This window comes from Haliotis cracherodii, unplaced genomic scaffold, assembly GCF_022045235.1.
Source record: "Haliotis cracherodii isolate W230 unplaced genomic scaffold, xgHalCrac1.p SCAF_6, whole genome shotgun sequence".
Classification (NCBI taxonomy): Eukaryota; Metazoa; Mollusca; class Gastropoda; order Lepetellida; family Haliotidae; genus Haliotis; species Haliotis cracherodii.
The window spans coordinates 15,833,877-15,853,658 of NW_027266319.1; the positions used below are offsets into that span (position 1 = coordinate 15,833,877).

At 39.6% G+C, this 19,782-nt stretch overlaps 1 protein-coding gene across 1 annotated transcript in view; it reads right to left on the reverse strand.

Annotated features, from left to right (window-relative positions):
* Positions 1 to 8,091: 8,091 nt before the first annotated feature.
* LOC139446275 (dynein axonemal heavy chain 3-like) overlaps positions 8,092 to 19,782 on the reverse strand; it is a 178,323-nt gene continuing 166,632 nt past the window's right edge. The window contains exons 81-87 of the mRNA XM_071227629.1: positions 18,816 to 18,908; positions 16,693 to 16,791; positions 15,439 to 15,714; positions 11,903 to 12,076; positions 10,431 to 10,541; positions 9,876 to 9,936; positions 8,092 to 8,294 (exon numbers count right to left, since the gene is read on the reverse strand). Of these exons, the coding sequence (XP_071083730.1) occupies positions 8,149 to 8,294; positions 9,876 to 9,936; positions 10,431 to 10,541; positions 11,903 to 12,076; positions 15,439 to 15,714; positions 16,693 to 16,791; positions 18,816 to 18,908 (960 nt within the window). The 3' untranslated portion in view covers positions 8,092 to 8,148. The remainder of the gene's footprint in view (positions 8,295 to 9,875; positions 9,937 to 10,430; positions 10,542 to 11,902; positions 12,077 to 15,438; positions 15,715 to 16,692; positions 16,792 to 18,815; positions 18,909 to 19,782) is intronic.

Sequence of the window (19,782 nt, forward strand, 5' to 3'; positions counted from 1 at the left end):
ACGTAACTGTGCCTGATTTCCCTATATTCCTCTATTGTAAAGTGTAGAATTTGGCAGACACAACATTTCTTACATTTACACTCTTACATTTACAGAGGTTAGGGTGTTGTGTGAAACACGACTACGGTAGTCATATCACTGACAATCAACATCTGTATAATAAAAAATAAAACGTGGCAGAGAAGTTTACAAAGTAGCTAGACATAGCTGTAACTAGACATAAGTTTTCAAAAATCTCCACGGTTGGTAAGTGTTGGAAGGGAGGTAAGCTCAGGTAACTCATGGATTGGAAATTCAGAACTTTTAACCCAAGCAGTTTCTTCATCACATTTTTTACATTTTTTACAACTGATGTTTGTATGACAAAAATATATTTATATTTTAAACCTGATGCTTGTATGTAATCACAAAAAGTATAAATATTTTTTTAATTTGATTCATAATTCTTATTTTGAGAAAGATATAAGTTTGTCAGAGAAAAGAAATCTGTATACAATTTAACCATGCTAACCTAAATATAAGCCATTTTAGAGTGATATATCTCTTATTGCACCAGATTACTCAATTATTGATATAGTTCACAACATACGAGGTGAGGTGAAATGGGGTTTAATGTCGCCTCCAAGATTATTGCATGCACACTGTGTGTGTGTGTGTGTGTGTGTTGTGTGTTGTGTGTTGTGTGTGTGTGTGTGTGTGTGTGTGTGTGTGTGTACTAGTCTGGGCTGATGTCAATATATAGTGCTATCCCACTGGGCTACCATGCCTCAGTTTAACATGAATACCCCCAGTCCTTGTTTTAGCCCCTTTATGATGAGTGCCAGACAGGGTAACAACATACCATCTTTTAATGTCTTTTGGTATGACGCGGCCGGGGATCGAACCCCGGACCTTCTGCTCTCCGGAAGGATTCTCTACCACTAGACCACGGAGGCGGTCTCATAACATTTAAAACAAAACAAAACCAGGTGCATAAAAAAAGATTTTATTGCAAGTGTAAATGATTGACAGTAATAAAACTTGTTTCAAGAGCAGCATAACCATTGCGTTGAGACATGATTGGTTATCACACAGATACAAACATACAACAGTATCACTGTTTATTACATGATATCAATTGTTATCACATGTTTATACAAACATCCAATGATGATATCATTAGTTATCACATGCAGTCACAGATCACAGCAGCGTTATCACAGATCAGCTAGTCCTGAGTGAGACAAGAGAATATTGTATATACAATCAGACAGTGATCCTATGTAAATTATTCATGTTATTTTACCTTATGTACATATATCACTACATCTTACAACAGTCTACAGTCTAGAGTTGGGTAATGTTCTTGTTTAATATATGTTCTATCTCTAATCTAAACTAGTGTCTAGCAATGACTGTATACATCTTATTCATTTGAGGTTTACAGATTGCTAAGATTATACCATGGGTAAATATAAAGATTATGAGAGTTATCTCCCTTAGGCGAATGTTCAGCAAGCTCCTTCCAAGCATGTGACACCTTCCTTACACTCTCGGTAACATCGATGCCACCAGTGTGGGCGCGGCCATTCTAAGAATCTTGAAATTTGCCCTCTAACCCCAAATGTAACGTTTATACTTTTGTTTATGTCTTTGGGAATGCCATCATATTTCATTTTGATAAGGTTTTCGACTGACCATGTTTTCCAGATGAATTTACTGTCTTGTTTTAAAAATCAGATTGGTTCGAGATTGCAGACTAATGGAAAATCAACCAACTTCTCCCTTACATTCTTACCATATCAATAGCATGATAGTTTTAATGAAACAGAAATTCAAACTGACAAAGAAAGAAAGTAATTTAGCAGCGATAAGTGTATAAGTCGTCACTTGTTTGTAAACATAACAGTCATTCACTTGCGAGTTCAACTCCAAGCATGGTTGTGGCCACCTATCACAGTGGGGAGTTTTGACTGGCGGTAGCGATAGTACAGAGAGCTCCACGAACGGGCTATCGCTGTGAGGAGCTTGTGTGTTCAGAGTCAGAGAACACTACACATGCAGTTGAATAGGTGCAATGTGTAAATGAGAAAACAACCGCTAGAGTAGAAATACCAAACATCACATCAACAATGCAACTGCACCAACTGCACCGACTTCACTTTCAGCTGCATCATCAATATTTATGTGTTTGATGCCTATATCAAAACCTTGAGATAATCTGATTTGGAAGTAGTCTTGACATACAACTTCCTCCATTGTTGGGCAGTTCAGTTTGTACACTGATATGTATCATCCAAATCTGGCTTCCACAGTTCATATCACTTAGATGACATCACTCGACGAGAAATGTCTAAACATTCTCGCAAACCTCAGGAATTTTTAAACCTTTATCAACTCATGTTGATATAGATGATATCAAAAGACACACACATGAGATTCTGTATATACCTACTATTCATCCGTTAATTTTCTAACAATGTACATAATGCATATTATAAGTATTCAGATTGCATATGATGGAAAAACAGGAGTGTCCTACATGCTATGTTATGTAGATGTTATCTTCAACTTGCGCAAAATGTAGGGGTACCCCTAAAACAGGAAAATTGTTCTGGCCTTGACAATTATGCAAAGCATTGTATCTCTCTTTCCTGAAAATGTACCAGTTTATGTAACAATAGGAATAAAACAGGTAATGTGTTCCAAAATGAAACTAGATATACTTGGAACTTACAGCACTAAACAAAGCTCTTTCAATAAGCAACATGATGTGTGAACATCACAGATGTGAAGCCAGGATGATGAAAACGAGGGGGTGTGTGCACGTAATGCATCAGTCGTGAAGTGACCTCGCCAGATCGCGCATGGTGGCTGAAAAATGGAGGATGCGTACCCCCTCTCTGGATCCGCCAGTGCATCAGTGGTAAATTACAGGACAGTATATATTTACATGGCATTTGTCATAACTACCGTATTCGATTTAATAAGCGCCCCGTTCTAATAAGCGCCCACAGCGATATTTATGTATTAGCCAGTGAACAATCCCAATTAGCACCTCTTCCAATTGATCAATGTACACAAGACTTCGTGTTTAATACGCACTCATGTGTTATATGCACCCCATATCATGGGCAATTAAATTCTGGAAAAAATATATCTGTCGTGTCCAATACGTACAGACTTTTCTTTTGTATCATTTCAGGCTGTCAGTATAAACCACAAAATTTACGATCTTTTGACTCTCTTTTTTCACCAAAATAATATTCTAATAAGAGCCCCCTATTTCTAATTTTGAGAACGCCCTGGGTGTTTATTATGTCGAATATGGTATGTGGCATGACATGAATATCATACATATGTGTACATGTTGTAACTGTATTTTTGTGAGTAGATTAAACAAATGAGTAGGCGTAAAGGCACATGTATTGCTGAATCAGCATAAAGACTGCTATAAATATACAAGCAAGGGGGATAAAAACTGATGAAGATATGTCTTGTCAATCACTACAGATGGAGCAAGTAAGATTCATTAGTACTATGAATAATTACATACAGCTTCTATCATATTGTTTGGTCTATTTGATCTTAATAAATCGGTGACAGAGGTTTACCCTACTTATCATCGTGACAGTATAACAAAGAAAATATAGGTACTACATAACAGATATATATTTACAATGTTAACAGATAATATAATAAATAAATAATTTACCACCTACAGTGAGTAAGTGCAGGTTTACATTATAGCTGAACACCCCAAAAAGGTGAACCACTGTATCTCAATGGGCATCAACTGAGGCCTACAGCATGGTGAGCACTTAATCCACTTGGGCATCTCAGGAGTCCAATTGGTAGTTTTTTTAACCACAAACGGACACACTACCCTGACTTCTGCATTTCTTCAAATAAGAGCTGCCTTTACATAATACCAGCTACGATTTTCGACATGGCAAAGTGGTAAGGTTTCGAAATAAGAACTAGGCTATATTTCTCCTTACTATATTGTGAATATAGTGAAATCTCTTGATTCCATTAAACCAGAAACCCTGTCTTGACGACTTTACTCCTGCGAATGTCAAATTGTAATTAAAGGGACACTACTAACGTTGATTTGTTAATTTAGAATTTCCTGAAACAGGATGATTGGGAAGAGTACCGTCTGGAATATGGGTTGTCAGTGTTCATGAAGTTGATTGAAGTAAGCCTAACGCTCTCCTCTCTGTGATACCTGATACAAAAAAGGACAAGAGCTGCCTTCTATTTATGGTCGGGTCTATAAAGTGTATGCGTGGCATAGCTTCAAATAGAGGAAACAAGGTCCTTGATTAACTGATGTCGTCATTGGTCGAATATGAAATCCCTAAACGTAACATTTACAAATAAATTCCAGTTGATTACAAAATATGTAAATCTTGTACAACAACCCTGCCTAATAATAATAAAGATTAAAAGAATAATAAGAGTGTGAGAGAAACAGTTGCATCCATACAAAGATTGATGTTAATTCCAGGAAACGAGAGAAGCGTCTTCACGCTCATAAATTGATGAAATGAAGCCATAAAGTATTTATGAAGTAAAAATTATGAAATACATTTTTGGTGTGAAATCATTAATGAATATCAAATTTCACCAAAAATATGAGGTAGTACATTTGGTATTTGATTATTTTGGACATTTATATCATGCCAACAGAATCTATTCTAACTGTCAGTGATGATTTTTGATTATTATTCCAACATTTGTGCTTCTAAAAAGATTGGTTAAATTCACTTACTATCACTGACAGATATCACTGAAAACTTTCTGGGTAAAAATAGGTGATATCCCATCTTCCTGCCAGGGTTACAATCCACGATGCCCGGGAATATATAGATCAGATAGAACAGTGGTGATGCATGTACATAACCAAACTAATATTGACAGTAAGAACATAATATGCTAAAGGAAAACATCTTCTATAATAAACAATTTACAAATCTTGATTAAGTGAAACTCTATTAATCCATTCCGTTACTATGGAAACTCAACATTCAGAACGATAACTGTTGAGAACACCTATCCATATATAGAGAGGAATACTACACTGGAACCTTTGTTAGTCCAGACCATTTCACTGTATATGTAATGATGACAATGAGAACATACTGATGTGGCTAGTAGTAGACAAGGCTTAATAATGATATACTGAATCAGCCCAAACTCCATTGTTCCAGACCTGATCTTGCACCGTATATCGCCCGTCTGTAAGGCGACCCAATGTATAAGGCAATCTCCGTGTAAAACCCTTCAAAATCGATGCTAATTAAAAAGCAAACCGGAATGAAGCACGTAACATTTGCAATAAAAATGTGTTTGTCTTCCGCAGAAAAAAATTACATCTTCAAATTCAGTTAAACTTGGTCAATACAAATTTGAAATTTGAGATAAAAAACACAAGACATGATGATTTACTGATTTAAACTCTTCAACCCCGTGTATAAGACGGCCCCCTTGAAAGCCCCCAAATTCTAGGTACGAAAGACTCGCCTTATACACACACAGCGATAGACGGTATGTGAATCATAAAAGATTCATTTGTTAACTGAAATCTAGTAAAGATATAGAGCCTAAATATTTCCCATAAGGGTAGAATGATTGTGTTATAACTTCCCGATATTTTCCCAAATGCATTTTAGCAATTCTCTGTGCTGATTGGTCAATTGAAGCCATTTGCTTCATTGCTGAGAAAAGACGATATGACATCATTCATTGTTGATGACGTCACAAATTGATTACATTCCTTCATTTGAACAATAGGCCGCCTTCAGTTAAATTCTCTGTAGGGCTGACTTTGTTTTTTCTTCATTTTCTATATTAAAATGTAAAATAATCTACTCGATATAAGGATTTATGGATTATCGGTCCCTCGTGAAGTAATGCTGTAAGTATCCTCACAAAAGGTTCCGTATTAATGCCATTCCTATACTCGGAGCAGATAATCCTTGTAGCTTGTTGATTATTCTCTAAATAGTGCATGTTTTATGTTTGAACCATAAATACACTGAAACCTCTTTTACTGGAACTACATTATCTTTGCATTTTAAGACGATATAACTTTATGGAACCTAGCGGAAATCCTTACGAGCTCTATGGCCGAGTAGTAAAGGTAATAGGGGTTCTGGCTCACTTCCACTGGAACCCGATTTATATACCTATACTGCTACTACAGGTGGCATTTTTTATGCCAAAATGATTATGCGATTTAATGATAGTCATGAGATTCATCTAAATTGGCTCTAGCTCACCACCACCTGGAGTCAATCAATGCTTCTATAATATGAATTTTTATAGGTAATAGGGGTTCTGCCGCAACTCCACTGGAGCCGGATTTATATACCTATACTGCTACTACAGGTGGCATTTTCTATGCAAAAATGATGATGTACATAGACTTGATACAAGTCCCCTCTGTGAAGAGCAGGCCACTACTATATCCTCCCTCATGCCCAAATGTGACAATCATGATTAAATCATTTGCTTACAAAGGCATGGCATAACAGAAAATACTTCATCATAACAAATAATAAAAAAGTGTAAAATCTATTAAAAAATGTCAATATAAAATGGAAACAACAACATAAATACATAATCAACAATTGCGTAAAGTTGTCAGCCACAAAACGCCTTGCACTATAACTTAAACATAATAATTACATAAAACCTCTTTCAATATTAATATATGTACAAAACAGGTCTTGCAGTATCAATTTGACAAAACAATTACAGAACATGTCTTCCAGTACTCATTTGAAGTAATAATTAGATAATACTTCTTGCAGTACTCAAATAATTACATAATACTTCTCTCAGTATCAATTTGACAAAATAATTATATAATACCTCTTGCAGTATTAATTTGACATAATAATTACATAAGACTTCTTGCAGTATCATATTACATGAAACTTCTTGCAGTATCAATTTGACATAATGATTACATAATACTTCTTGCAGTATTAATTTGACATTACATAATACTTCTTACAGTATCAAAATGACATTAGTTACATAATACTTCTTGCAGTATTAATTTGACATTATATTTACATGATACGTCTTGCAGTATTAATTTGACATTAATTACATAATACTTTTTGCAGTATTAATTTGACAAAATATTTACATAATACTTCTTGCAGTATTCAAATAATTACATAATACTTCTTGCAGTATTAATTTGACATAATGATTACATAATACTTCTTGCAGGATTAATTTGACATAATGATGACATAAAACGTCTTGCAGTATTAATTTGACATAACAATATGTTCATATTCATGGTCACATGATTTTACACTAATATTTCAATATCAGATAAACTTTCATCACGCAACATCTGTCCTTATGCTGCTTAACCTCGGTCACTGCTCTCCGGGAATCCTTGCACCTGGTACACCAGACAGATGACTGAGTGGGTTCTGGCATAGAGTAGACAGTCGCTGCTCTCCAGGAATCCTTGCACCTGGTACACCAGACAGAAGACTGAGTGGGTTCTGGCGTAGAGTAGACAGTCGCTGCTCTCCAGGAATCGTTGCACCTGGTACACCAGACAGACGACTGAGTGGGTTCTGGCGTAGACTAGACACCAGTGCTCATGTTGAGAGCCAACAAAATGGGGACCAAGTGTCCAAAATAGCTGCTGAGAATGACTGATTGTTGACCAAGATGTCCAATCATCACCCTGTAGCCAGTTTTAGTCCCGAGGTTAACACAAAAAGTAGTGCCACAAGCCTGGTATACACATGTCTGTAGCTTGTCACACTTCTAGCACTCCATGTTGGGAGAAGTCACCATCAGTGTGGCTGCAGCACTATAGTGGTTCATTATTTCCAGACATCATTTTGATGAAACTTGGTATGTTGCTTAGGCATGGAGCTGGCACAGCTGTGCTCACCCTACGTGACACTGGCTTGTCCGTGGCCATCTGGATAGTCAGTACATTGTTAGTCGTCCTGCTGACATAGCAGCGCTACCCCCCTGTTGATCCAGTGACTCTCTGGCTTGTCTGTTGCCATCTGGATAGTCAGTACATTGTTAGTCGTCCAGCGGACATATCAGCGCAACCCCCCGTTGATCCAGTAACTCTCTGGCTTGTCCGTGGTCATCTGGATGGTGAATACATTGTTAGTCGTCCAGCTGACAAAGCAGCGCTACCCCCCTGTTGATCCAGTGACTCTCTGGCTTGTCCGTGGCCAGCTGGATGGTCAGTACGTAGTTGGTGGAATGACCGGTAGTTGACAGCACCCCACGCCTCGCGCTTGTCTTGTACACTGCAACCAGACACGTGTGATGTGGTAAGTCAATGTTAAAGTATAGGAGTTACTGTAATCATAGCGCTGAGATCACCTTGTGTAACAGGCTGTTGTTTTAAGCAAGTGGAAGTTGCATTGCATGCTGGGACAATGTGCTCATACAATGTAGCAGAATGGATAACAAAGTGTCTCAATCAAAGTAGTCTTGTTGACTGTTTCAAGAGCATTACAATATCTGGTACTATGTCACTGTTTCAAAACGATCAATCTCAATCATTGATGTAATAATATGAGCTCTAAATTTCAAGGTACATAATCAAGTTTATCACACACAGAAGGTATTAGATACGAAAACTCTTGTATGTACTAATGGATAAAATAGTTAATTGACGTCATAATATATAGCAATCAACATTTGATAGGGATATTCCTAATGCCCCAAACTGATTACATTTCAATCTCATTAAAATCAGATCTTAGTTCTCGTTATCGCTAAACAAAGATCTGAGGACATCCCGTTACGGGTCATGTCAGAACGACCTTTCATCCGACCAATCAAAGCGTCGCTTACCAGATCATGAAAGTGACAGTCGGAATGTGATTTCTAATCATGCAACGTCATCATGAAAACGTATTCCGAATGACAGTTACGACCCGTACGACTGATTCCGTCAAAATTATCGTCTGTCTCTCGTTTCCGTGAGATAAACATTTGAACGGAGGAGGCATTGCACAGTACGTGGGAAGCACTGCCATACAATCTCAACTATATATTAAACCTTCCGGAATGTTCATGTGTTCAGTTTTCAAAATTTTAATCGAGAACTGTGTCAACAAATTTCTCAAGTGTAGTCTGAAATGGAAGTCGCCAGGTTGAAACGAGTGACGTAAACCTCGAGAAAGCTGCTTTCTAATTGGCTGATGTCGACTTTTTGTTAGTCATTTAAGTGGTCAGTCAAAGTTCGTGAAAGGTCGTTCTGACGTGACCTGTAATGAGATGTCCTCAGATCTTTGTTTAGCGGCAGCGAGAACTTAGATCCGATTTGAATGAGATTGATTACATTTGTACGTATAATTTAGAAGTTAAAGGTTTCCACATTTCAGTTTCCCTATGAAAAGTTGAGCCGTATAATGGTATGGACGCATGAAGGACAATTCAGCCCACTGATGCCATGGTATATACTACTCAACCATTGGTAAGGATAGTCCCGTGATTCTGATACACAAAACTCTTTTATTATTAAGTTTCTGGTCCCAAACTGCTTCTTAAGGTTATGTGTATCCAATATGGCGAAGTATAAAAGAATGTCTCAATGTTGAGCAATATTATATTGATGTAAATCTTTTGTTGAGAAAGATTAAAAAATAATAGCATTGGTTCTCAGGTACCGCCCTCATAATCAATAAGTCTGTTTCGTTTTTATGAACTTGAAATAATTTTTGAAAGGATACTGGCCCTAAATTGGTGGATCAAGTAACTCACATTTAAGACTTATTGCTTTGTATTCCAAATATATTAAAGAGTATTTTCAGAAAACTTGATGTCTTGACATCAGTGCTGCCAGCCGAGGAATCAGCCCTGTGCTGGGCACAACTCACCTGGACATGAATATGTCAGTTCATCTGCAAACTGGGACTTTTCTCCTGGTTTTAACCAGATCTGAATCAACTTAAGGAATTAAACTGTGATGTACAGTGCATATAAAATATGGCGCATATGGCATATACATAATAGTTTCAATAGGTGATGCCCTCACAGACCCTTGTGTGATTTTTCTCTGAGGCTTGATATTGTTCATCACGTGCTATCAGATCTATCAATAATCAATTAACAATAATCTTTAAGTTTATGTCAGTCATTATACAAATCAACAAGAAGGATTTTTTTTTTAGGCAAAGTAAACCATTCGCTTGTTTTTTACCATATTTCACTCCACTGATGCTGACCCTCCCCCTCCCCACTCCTCACGCCCCATCCCCCCCTCCCTCTCACACCCCTAACCGTCACGGTGCCCCTCCCACCATGGCGCCCCTCCCCTCCCTGGTGCCCCTCCCCTCTACCTCACAGCACCACACACACACACACACACACACACACACACCAGCCACAGTAACCAACAATGGTCCAACAGTAAACACAGGTTACAAGGATACGATTGGAGTGGGGTCATACAGGATCTTGGGCTGTGACTCTACAATCACTCGCACCTGTCGACACCACCGGGCTCCTTCCATGAACAAACCCTTGATGTAGGCACCATTTTTCTGAAACATGATTGTTACTTAACACAAGCAGAACATCACTCGTGTCGGACGAGGTCTGTGATGATTCCACTGATAAGATGTTGTAAGGTCTTGTTTTGGCACAAATCAATACATGTACCACTGGTTCGAACAGACAAGTCAGGGTATTTGGTATAAAAATGAGTTTGTCTGCGTTTGCAAACTATTGTTATTTTACAATGATTCAAATTTTGAGTTTTCATATATCGTATTATGTATTGTATGGTGAGCTCACTATCAAGATACTTATTTGACAAATGTTATATTTGGGATAACACTTTCTCAGTAAAGTACAGTTTCTCGTACTTTTTGGGGGTTGAGTACTGTTTGGGATTTGAACTCACACTGCCAGAGTGAAGCATCTAATCGCCTGCACACAAAGTCAGCGATCTAACCCACTCAGCCACCGAGGCTTCCACAAAAATGAAAGTCTGACAACAGGTAGTCTGGATCACGTACTTTGTGTACCCCTCTGACAAGTTTAAATTGGCACGGCTCCCATGGCCGAAAGCTATGAACACACATTTAGAAAGTGGTCAAATGTAACAAATGTTTATTGTATCATGTCTTATATGGTGACCTCTCTGTCAAGATAGTTATCGTATTATGCATTGCATGGCAACCTTCCTATCAAGATACTTATTGTATCTTATAGCTAAAATGGATAGAATTATCATTAAACTGCCCGCATGTTATCAGAAATGAGTGGGCCACTGTTACTTGATAATACCCTCTTATTGCTTGACGACAGGCTATTATCACGTCCGTTGTTAGGTGACGTCATAGGAGAGGGTAGGTGACGTCACGTTCAATAGTGACGTCATCTGGTTTGTCCTATGACTTTTCCATATTTGTAAAAGTGGGTCAGTGACATTCTTGGTGATTGTAGTAAATGTTTCAAACCCGATATTGTTGTTTCTTTTTATTTGATAACAAATTCCATCCATTTTAGCTACAATAACGGAAACGCTCTTTTTCAGGGCATTATCGTTAGCAGAAGCCCTCAGTCTTTTCAACTGCCCTCCTTCATCGGGCAGTTAATGGAAGACCTCAGGCTTCTGCAAATGATAATGCCCTGAAAAATAGCGTTACCCTTATAATAGAAAATGTATTGTTAAAACCCAACTCATAAATACAACCTATTGTTTCATTTAACTATATATTATAATGTTCATCATCTTCGAACACATAGTCCCCATACACATACCACAGTACTCCCACATTGCACCATGTTGGGAATAGAACCCATGGCTTGGTGTGATGCTTCAACCACTAGACTACCCACTGTCCCTGATGAAATACTGAATCAAGTTCTACATTCTCTTTATCACAAAGTGTCTTACGGGTTTGGCTTGGATGAGATTCTCATGACTGGTGACTTCAAATTCAAATCCCAGATGGTCGATGGGTATCTTGTAGCGTCGGGCGTAGTTCTGCAGCACCCCGGTCAGGAAAGATTGCGTGAAATAGAACCCTGATATCCAGAAAACAGTCGGGATGCCACTAAATATCCAGTCCTGGAACACATACAGTAACACAGTCTGAAATAGTGTTTAACTGGCTGAATTGTCGAGAAAGTCATGCATAATGGCTTCATTCAGAAAATGGCTGAACGTCCAGTCGGTGAGGTGTTTGTAAATTAGCCTTGATCTAAGTAAACAAGCAGTAAAAAATTATTTTATACATTTTGTACATGTATATCTTACCATATTTGCATTCTAAGGTACCCCAGCCTCCATTAAGTTACTGATTCCCCCACTTCCATTAAGTTACTGGTACCCTCAACTTCCATTAAGTTACTGGTACCCCCACTTCCATTAAGTTACTGGTACCCACAACCTCCATTAAGTTACTGGCACCCCTACCTCCATTAAGTTAATGGTACCCACAACTTCCATTAAGTTACTGGTACCCCCACCTCCATTAAGTTACTGGTACCCACAACTTCCATTAAGTTACTGGTACCCCCACCTCCATTAAGTTACTGGTACCCACAACCTCCATTAAGTTACTGGTACCCCCACCTCCATTAAGTTACTGGTACCCACAACTTCCATTAAGTTACTGGTACCCACAACTTCCATTAAGTTACTGGTACCCCCACCTCCATTAAGTTACTGGTACCCACAACTTCCATTAAGTTACTGGTACCCACAACCTCCATTAAGTTACTGGTACCCCCACCTCCATTAAGTTACTGGTACCCACAACCTCCATTAAGTTACTGGTACCCCCACCTCCATTAAGTTACTGGTACCCACAACTTCCATTAAGTTACTGGTACCCACAACCTCCATTAAGTTACTGGTACCCCCACCTCCATTAAGTTACTGGTACCCACAACTTCCATTAAGTTACTGGTACCCACAACTTCCATTAAGTTACTGGTACCCCCACCTCCATTAAGTTACTGGTACCCACAACTTCCATTAAGTTACTGGTACCCCCAACCTCCATTAAGTTACTGGTACCCCCAACCTCCATTAAGTTACTGGTACCCCCAGCCTCCATTAAGTTACTGGTACCCCCACCTCCATTAAGTTACTGGTACCCCCAACCTCCATTAAGTTACTGGTACCCACAACCTCCATTAAGTTACTGGTACCCCCAACCTCCATTAAGTTACTGGTACCCCCAACCTCCATTAAGTTACTGGTACCCCCACCTCCATTAAGTTACTGATTCCCCCACCTCCATTAAGTTACTGGTACCCCCACCTCCATTAAGTTACTAGTACCCCCACCTCCATTAAGTTACTGGTACCCCCACCTCCATTAAGTTACTGGTACCCCCAACCTCCATTAAGTTACTAGTACCCCCACTTCCATTAAGTTACTGGTACCCCCACCTCCATTAAGTTACTGGTACCCCAACCTCCATTAAGTTACTAGTACCCCCACCTCCATTAAGTTACTGGTACCCACAACTTCCATTAAGTTACTAGTACCCCCACCTCCATTAAGTTACTAGTACCCCCACCTCCATTAAGTTACTGGTACCCACAACTTCCATTAAGTTACTAGTACCCCCACTTCCATTAAGTTACTGGTACCCCCTTCCTCCATTAAGTTACTGGTACCCCCTACCTCCATTAAGTTACTAGTACCCCCACTTCCATTAAGTTACTGGTACCCCCAGCCTCCATTAAGTTACTGGTACCCCCTACCTCCATTAAGTTACTAGTACCCCCACTTCCATTAAGTTACTGGTACCCCCAGCCTCCATTAAGTTACTGGTACCCCCTACCTCCATTAAGTTACTAGTACCCTCAACTTCCATTAAGTTACTAGTACCCCCACTTCCATTAAGTTACTGGTACCCACAACTTCCATTAAGTTACTGGTACCCCCTACTTCCATTAAGTTACTGGTACCCCCTACCTCCATTAAGTTACTGGTACCCACAACTTCCATTAAGTTACTAGTACCCCCACCTCCATTAAGTTACTGGTACCCCCACCTCCATTAAGTTACTGGTACCCACAACTTCCATTAAGTTACTAGTACCCCCACCTCCATTAAGTTACTGGTACCCACAACTTCCATTAAGTTACTGGTAGCCCCACCTCCATTAAGTTACTGGTACCCCCTTCCTCCATTAAGTTACTAGTACCCCCTACCTCCATTAAGTTACTGGTACCCCCACCTCCATTAAGTTACTGGTACCCCCAACCTCCATTAAGTTACTGGTACCCCCAACCTCCATTAAGTTACTGGTACCCCCTACCTCCATTAAGTTACTGGCACCCCTACCTCCATTAAGTTACTGGTACCCCCACTTCCATTAAGTTACTGGTACCCCCTACCTCCATTAAGTTACTGGCACCCCCAGCCTCCATTAAGTTACTGGTACCCACAACCTCCATTAAGTTACTGGTACCCCCACTTCCATTAAGTTACTGGTACCCCAACCTCCATTAAGTTACTGGCACCCCCAACCTCCATTAAGTTACTGGTACCCCCACTTCCATTAAGTTACTGGTACCCCCTACCTCCATTAAGTTACTGGTACCCCCACTTCCATTAAGTTACTGGTACCCCCTACCTCCATTAAGTTACTGGTACCCCCACCTCCATTAAGTTACTGGTACCCCAGCCTCCATTAAGTTACTGGCACCCCCAACCTCCATTAAGTTACTGGCACCCCCTACCTCCATTAAGTTACTGGTACCCCCTACCTACATTAAGTTACTGGCACCCCCTACCTCAATTAAGTTACTGGTACCCCAACCACCATTAAGTTACTGGCACCCCCTACCTCCATTAAGTTACTGGTACCCCCACCTCCATTAAGTTACTGGTACCCCCTATCTCCATTAAGTTACTAGTACCCACAACCTCCATTAAGTTACTGGCACCCCCTACCTCCATTCAGTTACTGGTACTCCCTACCTCCATTAAGTTACTGGCACCCCCTACCTCCATTAAGTTACTGGCATCCCCTACCTCCATTAAGTTACTGGTACCCCCTACCTCCATTAAGTTACTGGTACCCCCAACCTCCATTAAGTTACTGGTACCCCCTACCTCCATTAAGTTACTGGTACCCACAACCTCCATTAAGTTACTGGTACCCCCAGCCTCCATTAAGTTACTGGTACCCACAACCTCCATTAAGTTACTGGTACCCCCTACCTCCATTAAGTTACTGGTACCCACAACCTCCATTAAGTTACTGGTACCCCCTACCTCCATTAAGTTACTCCAGCAACATCACGGCGGGGGTCACCAGAAAAATGGGCTTCACACATTGTACCCATGTCGGGAATCGAACTCAGGTCTTCGGCGTGACGAGTGAATGCTTTAACCACTAGGCTACCCGACCGCCCTACTGATGCCAGAAGCTGAGTTGAAGACACTGACATCCCACCATGATTTACCTTAAAGAACTGTAGCCTAGCCAGAAGATCTGTGATATAGCTGCCTAGGGGCTTCAGAGAGGGGTAGGACTTGGCTGCCCACATGCCAGGTACCTTCCCCACCATCATGCTATCAAACACATCCTCCAGCTCAGCCGACATCACCACCATCCCCTTGATGGCCTTGCGGATGTCCTGCAGGCTCTGTCGCACCACCTTGATGAGGCGGTTGAAGCGGATCAACTCCTGCACCAGCACTGTGTTCATAGACTCCTCGTATCGCACAGGGTACTTGTTCTGGGATAAGATGTGAGAAATGTGGTCACTGTCATACAAGTTTACTGACCGTAAAATGTGTTTAATTGATGGTAACATTACTTAGGGTTGCAGCCTCATTATTTAAAGACTGAATATAATAACACGAGACCATATTCTATACCTTTCATTCAAATAATCTATAAGCTTCAATTTGACCTGTGAAGATCCAGGGTAGGGTAGGTCTTCAGCAACCCATGCTTGCCGTAAAAGGCGACTATGCTTGTCATAAGAGGTGACTAACAGGATCGGGTGGTCAGGCTCGCTGACTTGGTTGATGCATGTCATCGATCCCAATTGCGTGGGTCGATGCTCATTATGTCAATTACTGGATTGTCTGGTCCAGACTCGATTATTTACAGACCGCCATCATATAGCTGGAATATTGCTGAGTGTGGCGTTAAACAACAAACCAACTAAAAATTCTTATCCAATTTACAATATATTTTGCATTCTATTTCACACAACACTTCGCTTACATGACCACCATGACTTGTACACAGTGTTCGAAATAGACATCGACCCGACAGATTTGTTTTCAGGCTGATCATTTTAAATTTCAGCAGGCCCTTAAGTATTATTTGATTCATGTTATAAACATAACTGTCATATTCATAAACAGTAGGATTAGACTTGTGTATAACTTGTAGTTGCAAAGATGTTTTACAAGCAGATATTTTCCTTGATAAATGTAGGCTTCATCTATCACCCCAGAGTCTCTGGGAACTTAATGTCATAACAGTAAAAGCTTCAGCATGACTGGTTGTGTTTTGTAATTTATATTGCAAGAGTGTCTCCCTGCTTCAGCAAAAATCTTTGGGCCTCCAGTTTTTCCACTGGACCCACAGTTTTTGAAATGTGCTGGACCTTAAGGCGCTCAGTTTACTCTGCTGAGTTTTAGACACTGCCTATAAACACACTTTTGTACTCTAACCTGAACACTTCAGCTTGTATACACACCTGCACGTCCTCCAGGTTGAAGTCAGGGGGTATCTTAGACAGGATGTCACTTGCTAGGTCCTCAATGATCTCCTGAGATGACTTACCTCCCCCTGATGTCTGGCAAAATGAGCATCATAACATCAGTACACGTGAACATTAAGTGAACTTTGCAGTGACCCCTGAATCCCCCTCACCATCTACTACAGAATGATTTCATCTGGCAGGGTGACTTGTGCATTTAAAACTTAGAACATGGATACATTTTCCATTTAGCCTCATTGACTTGAACTTTTTGATGATCATATTCAACTAATGCAACGTAATTTGTGGAAGAATCTTTCTTTCTTTGTCATTACTGGACATACACTGGCACATTGTCTCTGAAACCCCCATCTGGGGAACACACATGAGGAATTGAAAATAAATTTTGATCCAGAATCTCAGTAGGAGTTTAGGGGGGATGGAGTGAGAAGAGACATACTTGAAGAAAGTGAATTCGTAAATAAGTGGTTTGGTGGTGGGAGCATTCATGAAGAAGTCAAGCCTTTTTCTGACCCAGAATCCCATTGAGGGACATACATGAGGAACTGGGGATCTATTCTGACATGGAATCCTATTGAGGGACATTCATGAGGAACTGGAGACCTATTCTGACCCGGAATCCCTTGAGGGACATTTATGAGGAACTGGGGATCTATTCTGACCCAGAATCCCATTGAGGGACATTCATGAGGAACTGGGGATCTATTCTGACCCGGAATCCCATTGTGGGACATTCGTGAGTAACTGGAGACCTATTCTGACCCAGATTCCCATTGAGGGACATTCATGAGGAACTGGGGATCTATTCTGATCCAGAATCAAAATGGGGAGACATAGGTTGTGACCTTTTCTGACCCAAAATAAAAACACTAAACTGACTAAACTGTTTTGAGTATCATGGGCCCTATTTTGACCAAGAGTCACCTTGGCATTAGGAAGAGGTTCCAGCAAAACAGTCAGTTTAAGTATAACCTTCTTCTTTGTGAATAGATGTAGGCCTATAAGGTAATTCCCTTTAAAGTCTTTTAAGATTCTGTGACAACACTGGTGCCCTTCTGTACTTCAGTGTTTCTACAGCAAGTGCAGGACAATTCACAGTGGTTAGTAAATACACCAGAAAACATGCAACAATGCAGAATATGAAACATCAATAGCTGTTTAAAGATCAGGAAACAAGATGAAGAGTTAGACACACAGAAGTTGCTGTACTGTTGAGGCAAGAATTGAATACAAACTATTGGCTAGATACTGAGATGAAAAGTAAGTGAGTCGGGTTTTAACGCCGCTTTGAACAGTGAGATGAAAAGAGTTTCTATCTAACATCATTGTACCTCATCCTGACATGAGCCGACAAATGATAAAATACAGTTGTTATGACGACGACACATGGCGGCATCTTGCTTAAAAGTGTGTTCACAAATTTATACAATACCACATTATTGCTCTTGTATTTTACTGATGAAATTATTGAGCCCTAATAGTGATAAATAATTACCCTCATTTGAACAAAACACTTCAAACAAGTAATTACACATATACCGTATTCATCGTAATAAGCGCCCAGGACGCTCTCAAAATTAGAAATAGGGGGCTCTTATAAGAATATTATTTTGGTGAAAAAAACAGATTTGAAAGATAAATTTTGTGGTTTATGCTGACAGCCTGAAATGTTTATATACGAGAGATACATTTTTCCAGAATTTAATTGCCCATAATTAAGGATGCATATAACACACGAGTGCGTATTATACGCGAATAAATAAGTGTTGTGTACATTGGTCAATCGGAAGGGGTGCTAATTGGGATTGTTCACTAGCCAATACATTAGCAAATATTGCCGTGGGCGCTTATTAGAGCTGGGCGTTTACTACGTCGAATATGGTACCATGAAATGACTTTTTGTAATTTGGTTTAGGCAATTATTTTTGTTGTCAGGGAAAAAGTGAGCTTTCTTTGATGTCAATACAATTTAGTTTGCTTAAAACAGTGATAAAATGCTGCTTTTTTAAAAAAAAGCATTTTAGTTTTTTTAGTTTTGATAATGAAGCTGTGGATAGTCACCAGGGAAGCATTATGTTACTTTCAAGATGGCTGCTTACCTGTCTTGGGAGGGTTAGGAGTATCCCTTCAAACATCTGATGTGTTTCATGTTGATCTTTGGAGATGTCTGCATTCTCATGGAGCCCAAACACCTGCATACATAGAAGTAATACCAGGTAACTTGATAGTCTCTGAGCATAAGAACAAGTTTAACAATCACAAACAAGTGACAAATTAAAATCTCTGAACTAATGATTTTTTTTTCAATCAAATCATAACTAACCATTTGAAGTTAATATATACAGCGTTTATGAAATTTCAATAAAAGTTTCTTCGTTTTTATTCTCAGTCATTTGCTACAAAAGCAGTACATCTGTCAGTCCAAGACTGTTAACTTTTCAACAGGGCTGCAATTTCATTAAAATCAGATCTAAGTTCTCGCTGCCACTAAACAAAGATCTGAGGACATCCCATTACGGGTTACGTTAGAACAACCTTAAGCGAACTTTGACTAACATGAAGTTGACATCAGCCAAATAGAAAGCAGCTTTCTCGAGCTTTACGGCACTCGTTTCAACCTGGCGACTTCCATTTCAGACTTTGCTTGAAAAATATGTTGACACAGTTCTTGATTAAATTTTTGGAAACTGAACAAACAAACATTCTGCAAAATCTAATATATGGTTGAGAGTGTATGGCAGTGCTTCCCATGTACTAAGCAATGCCTCCTCCATTAAAATGTTTATCCCACGGAAGCAAGAGACAGATGATAAGTTTGACGGATTCAGTTGTACGGGCCGTAACTGTTGTTCAGAATACCCCATTTTAATGATTTCTAGGTTGCATGATTAGAAAACACATTCCGACCGTCACTTTCATGCTCTGGTAAACGAAGCTTTGATTGGTCAGATGAAAGGTCGTTCTGATGTGACCCATAATGGGATGTCCTCAGATCTTTGTTTAGTGATAGCAAGAACTAAGATCTGATTTTAAAGAGATTGACAGAGCTGGTATTTTACCATTACC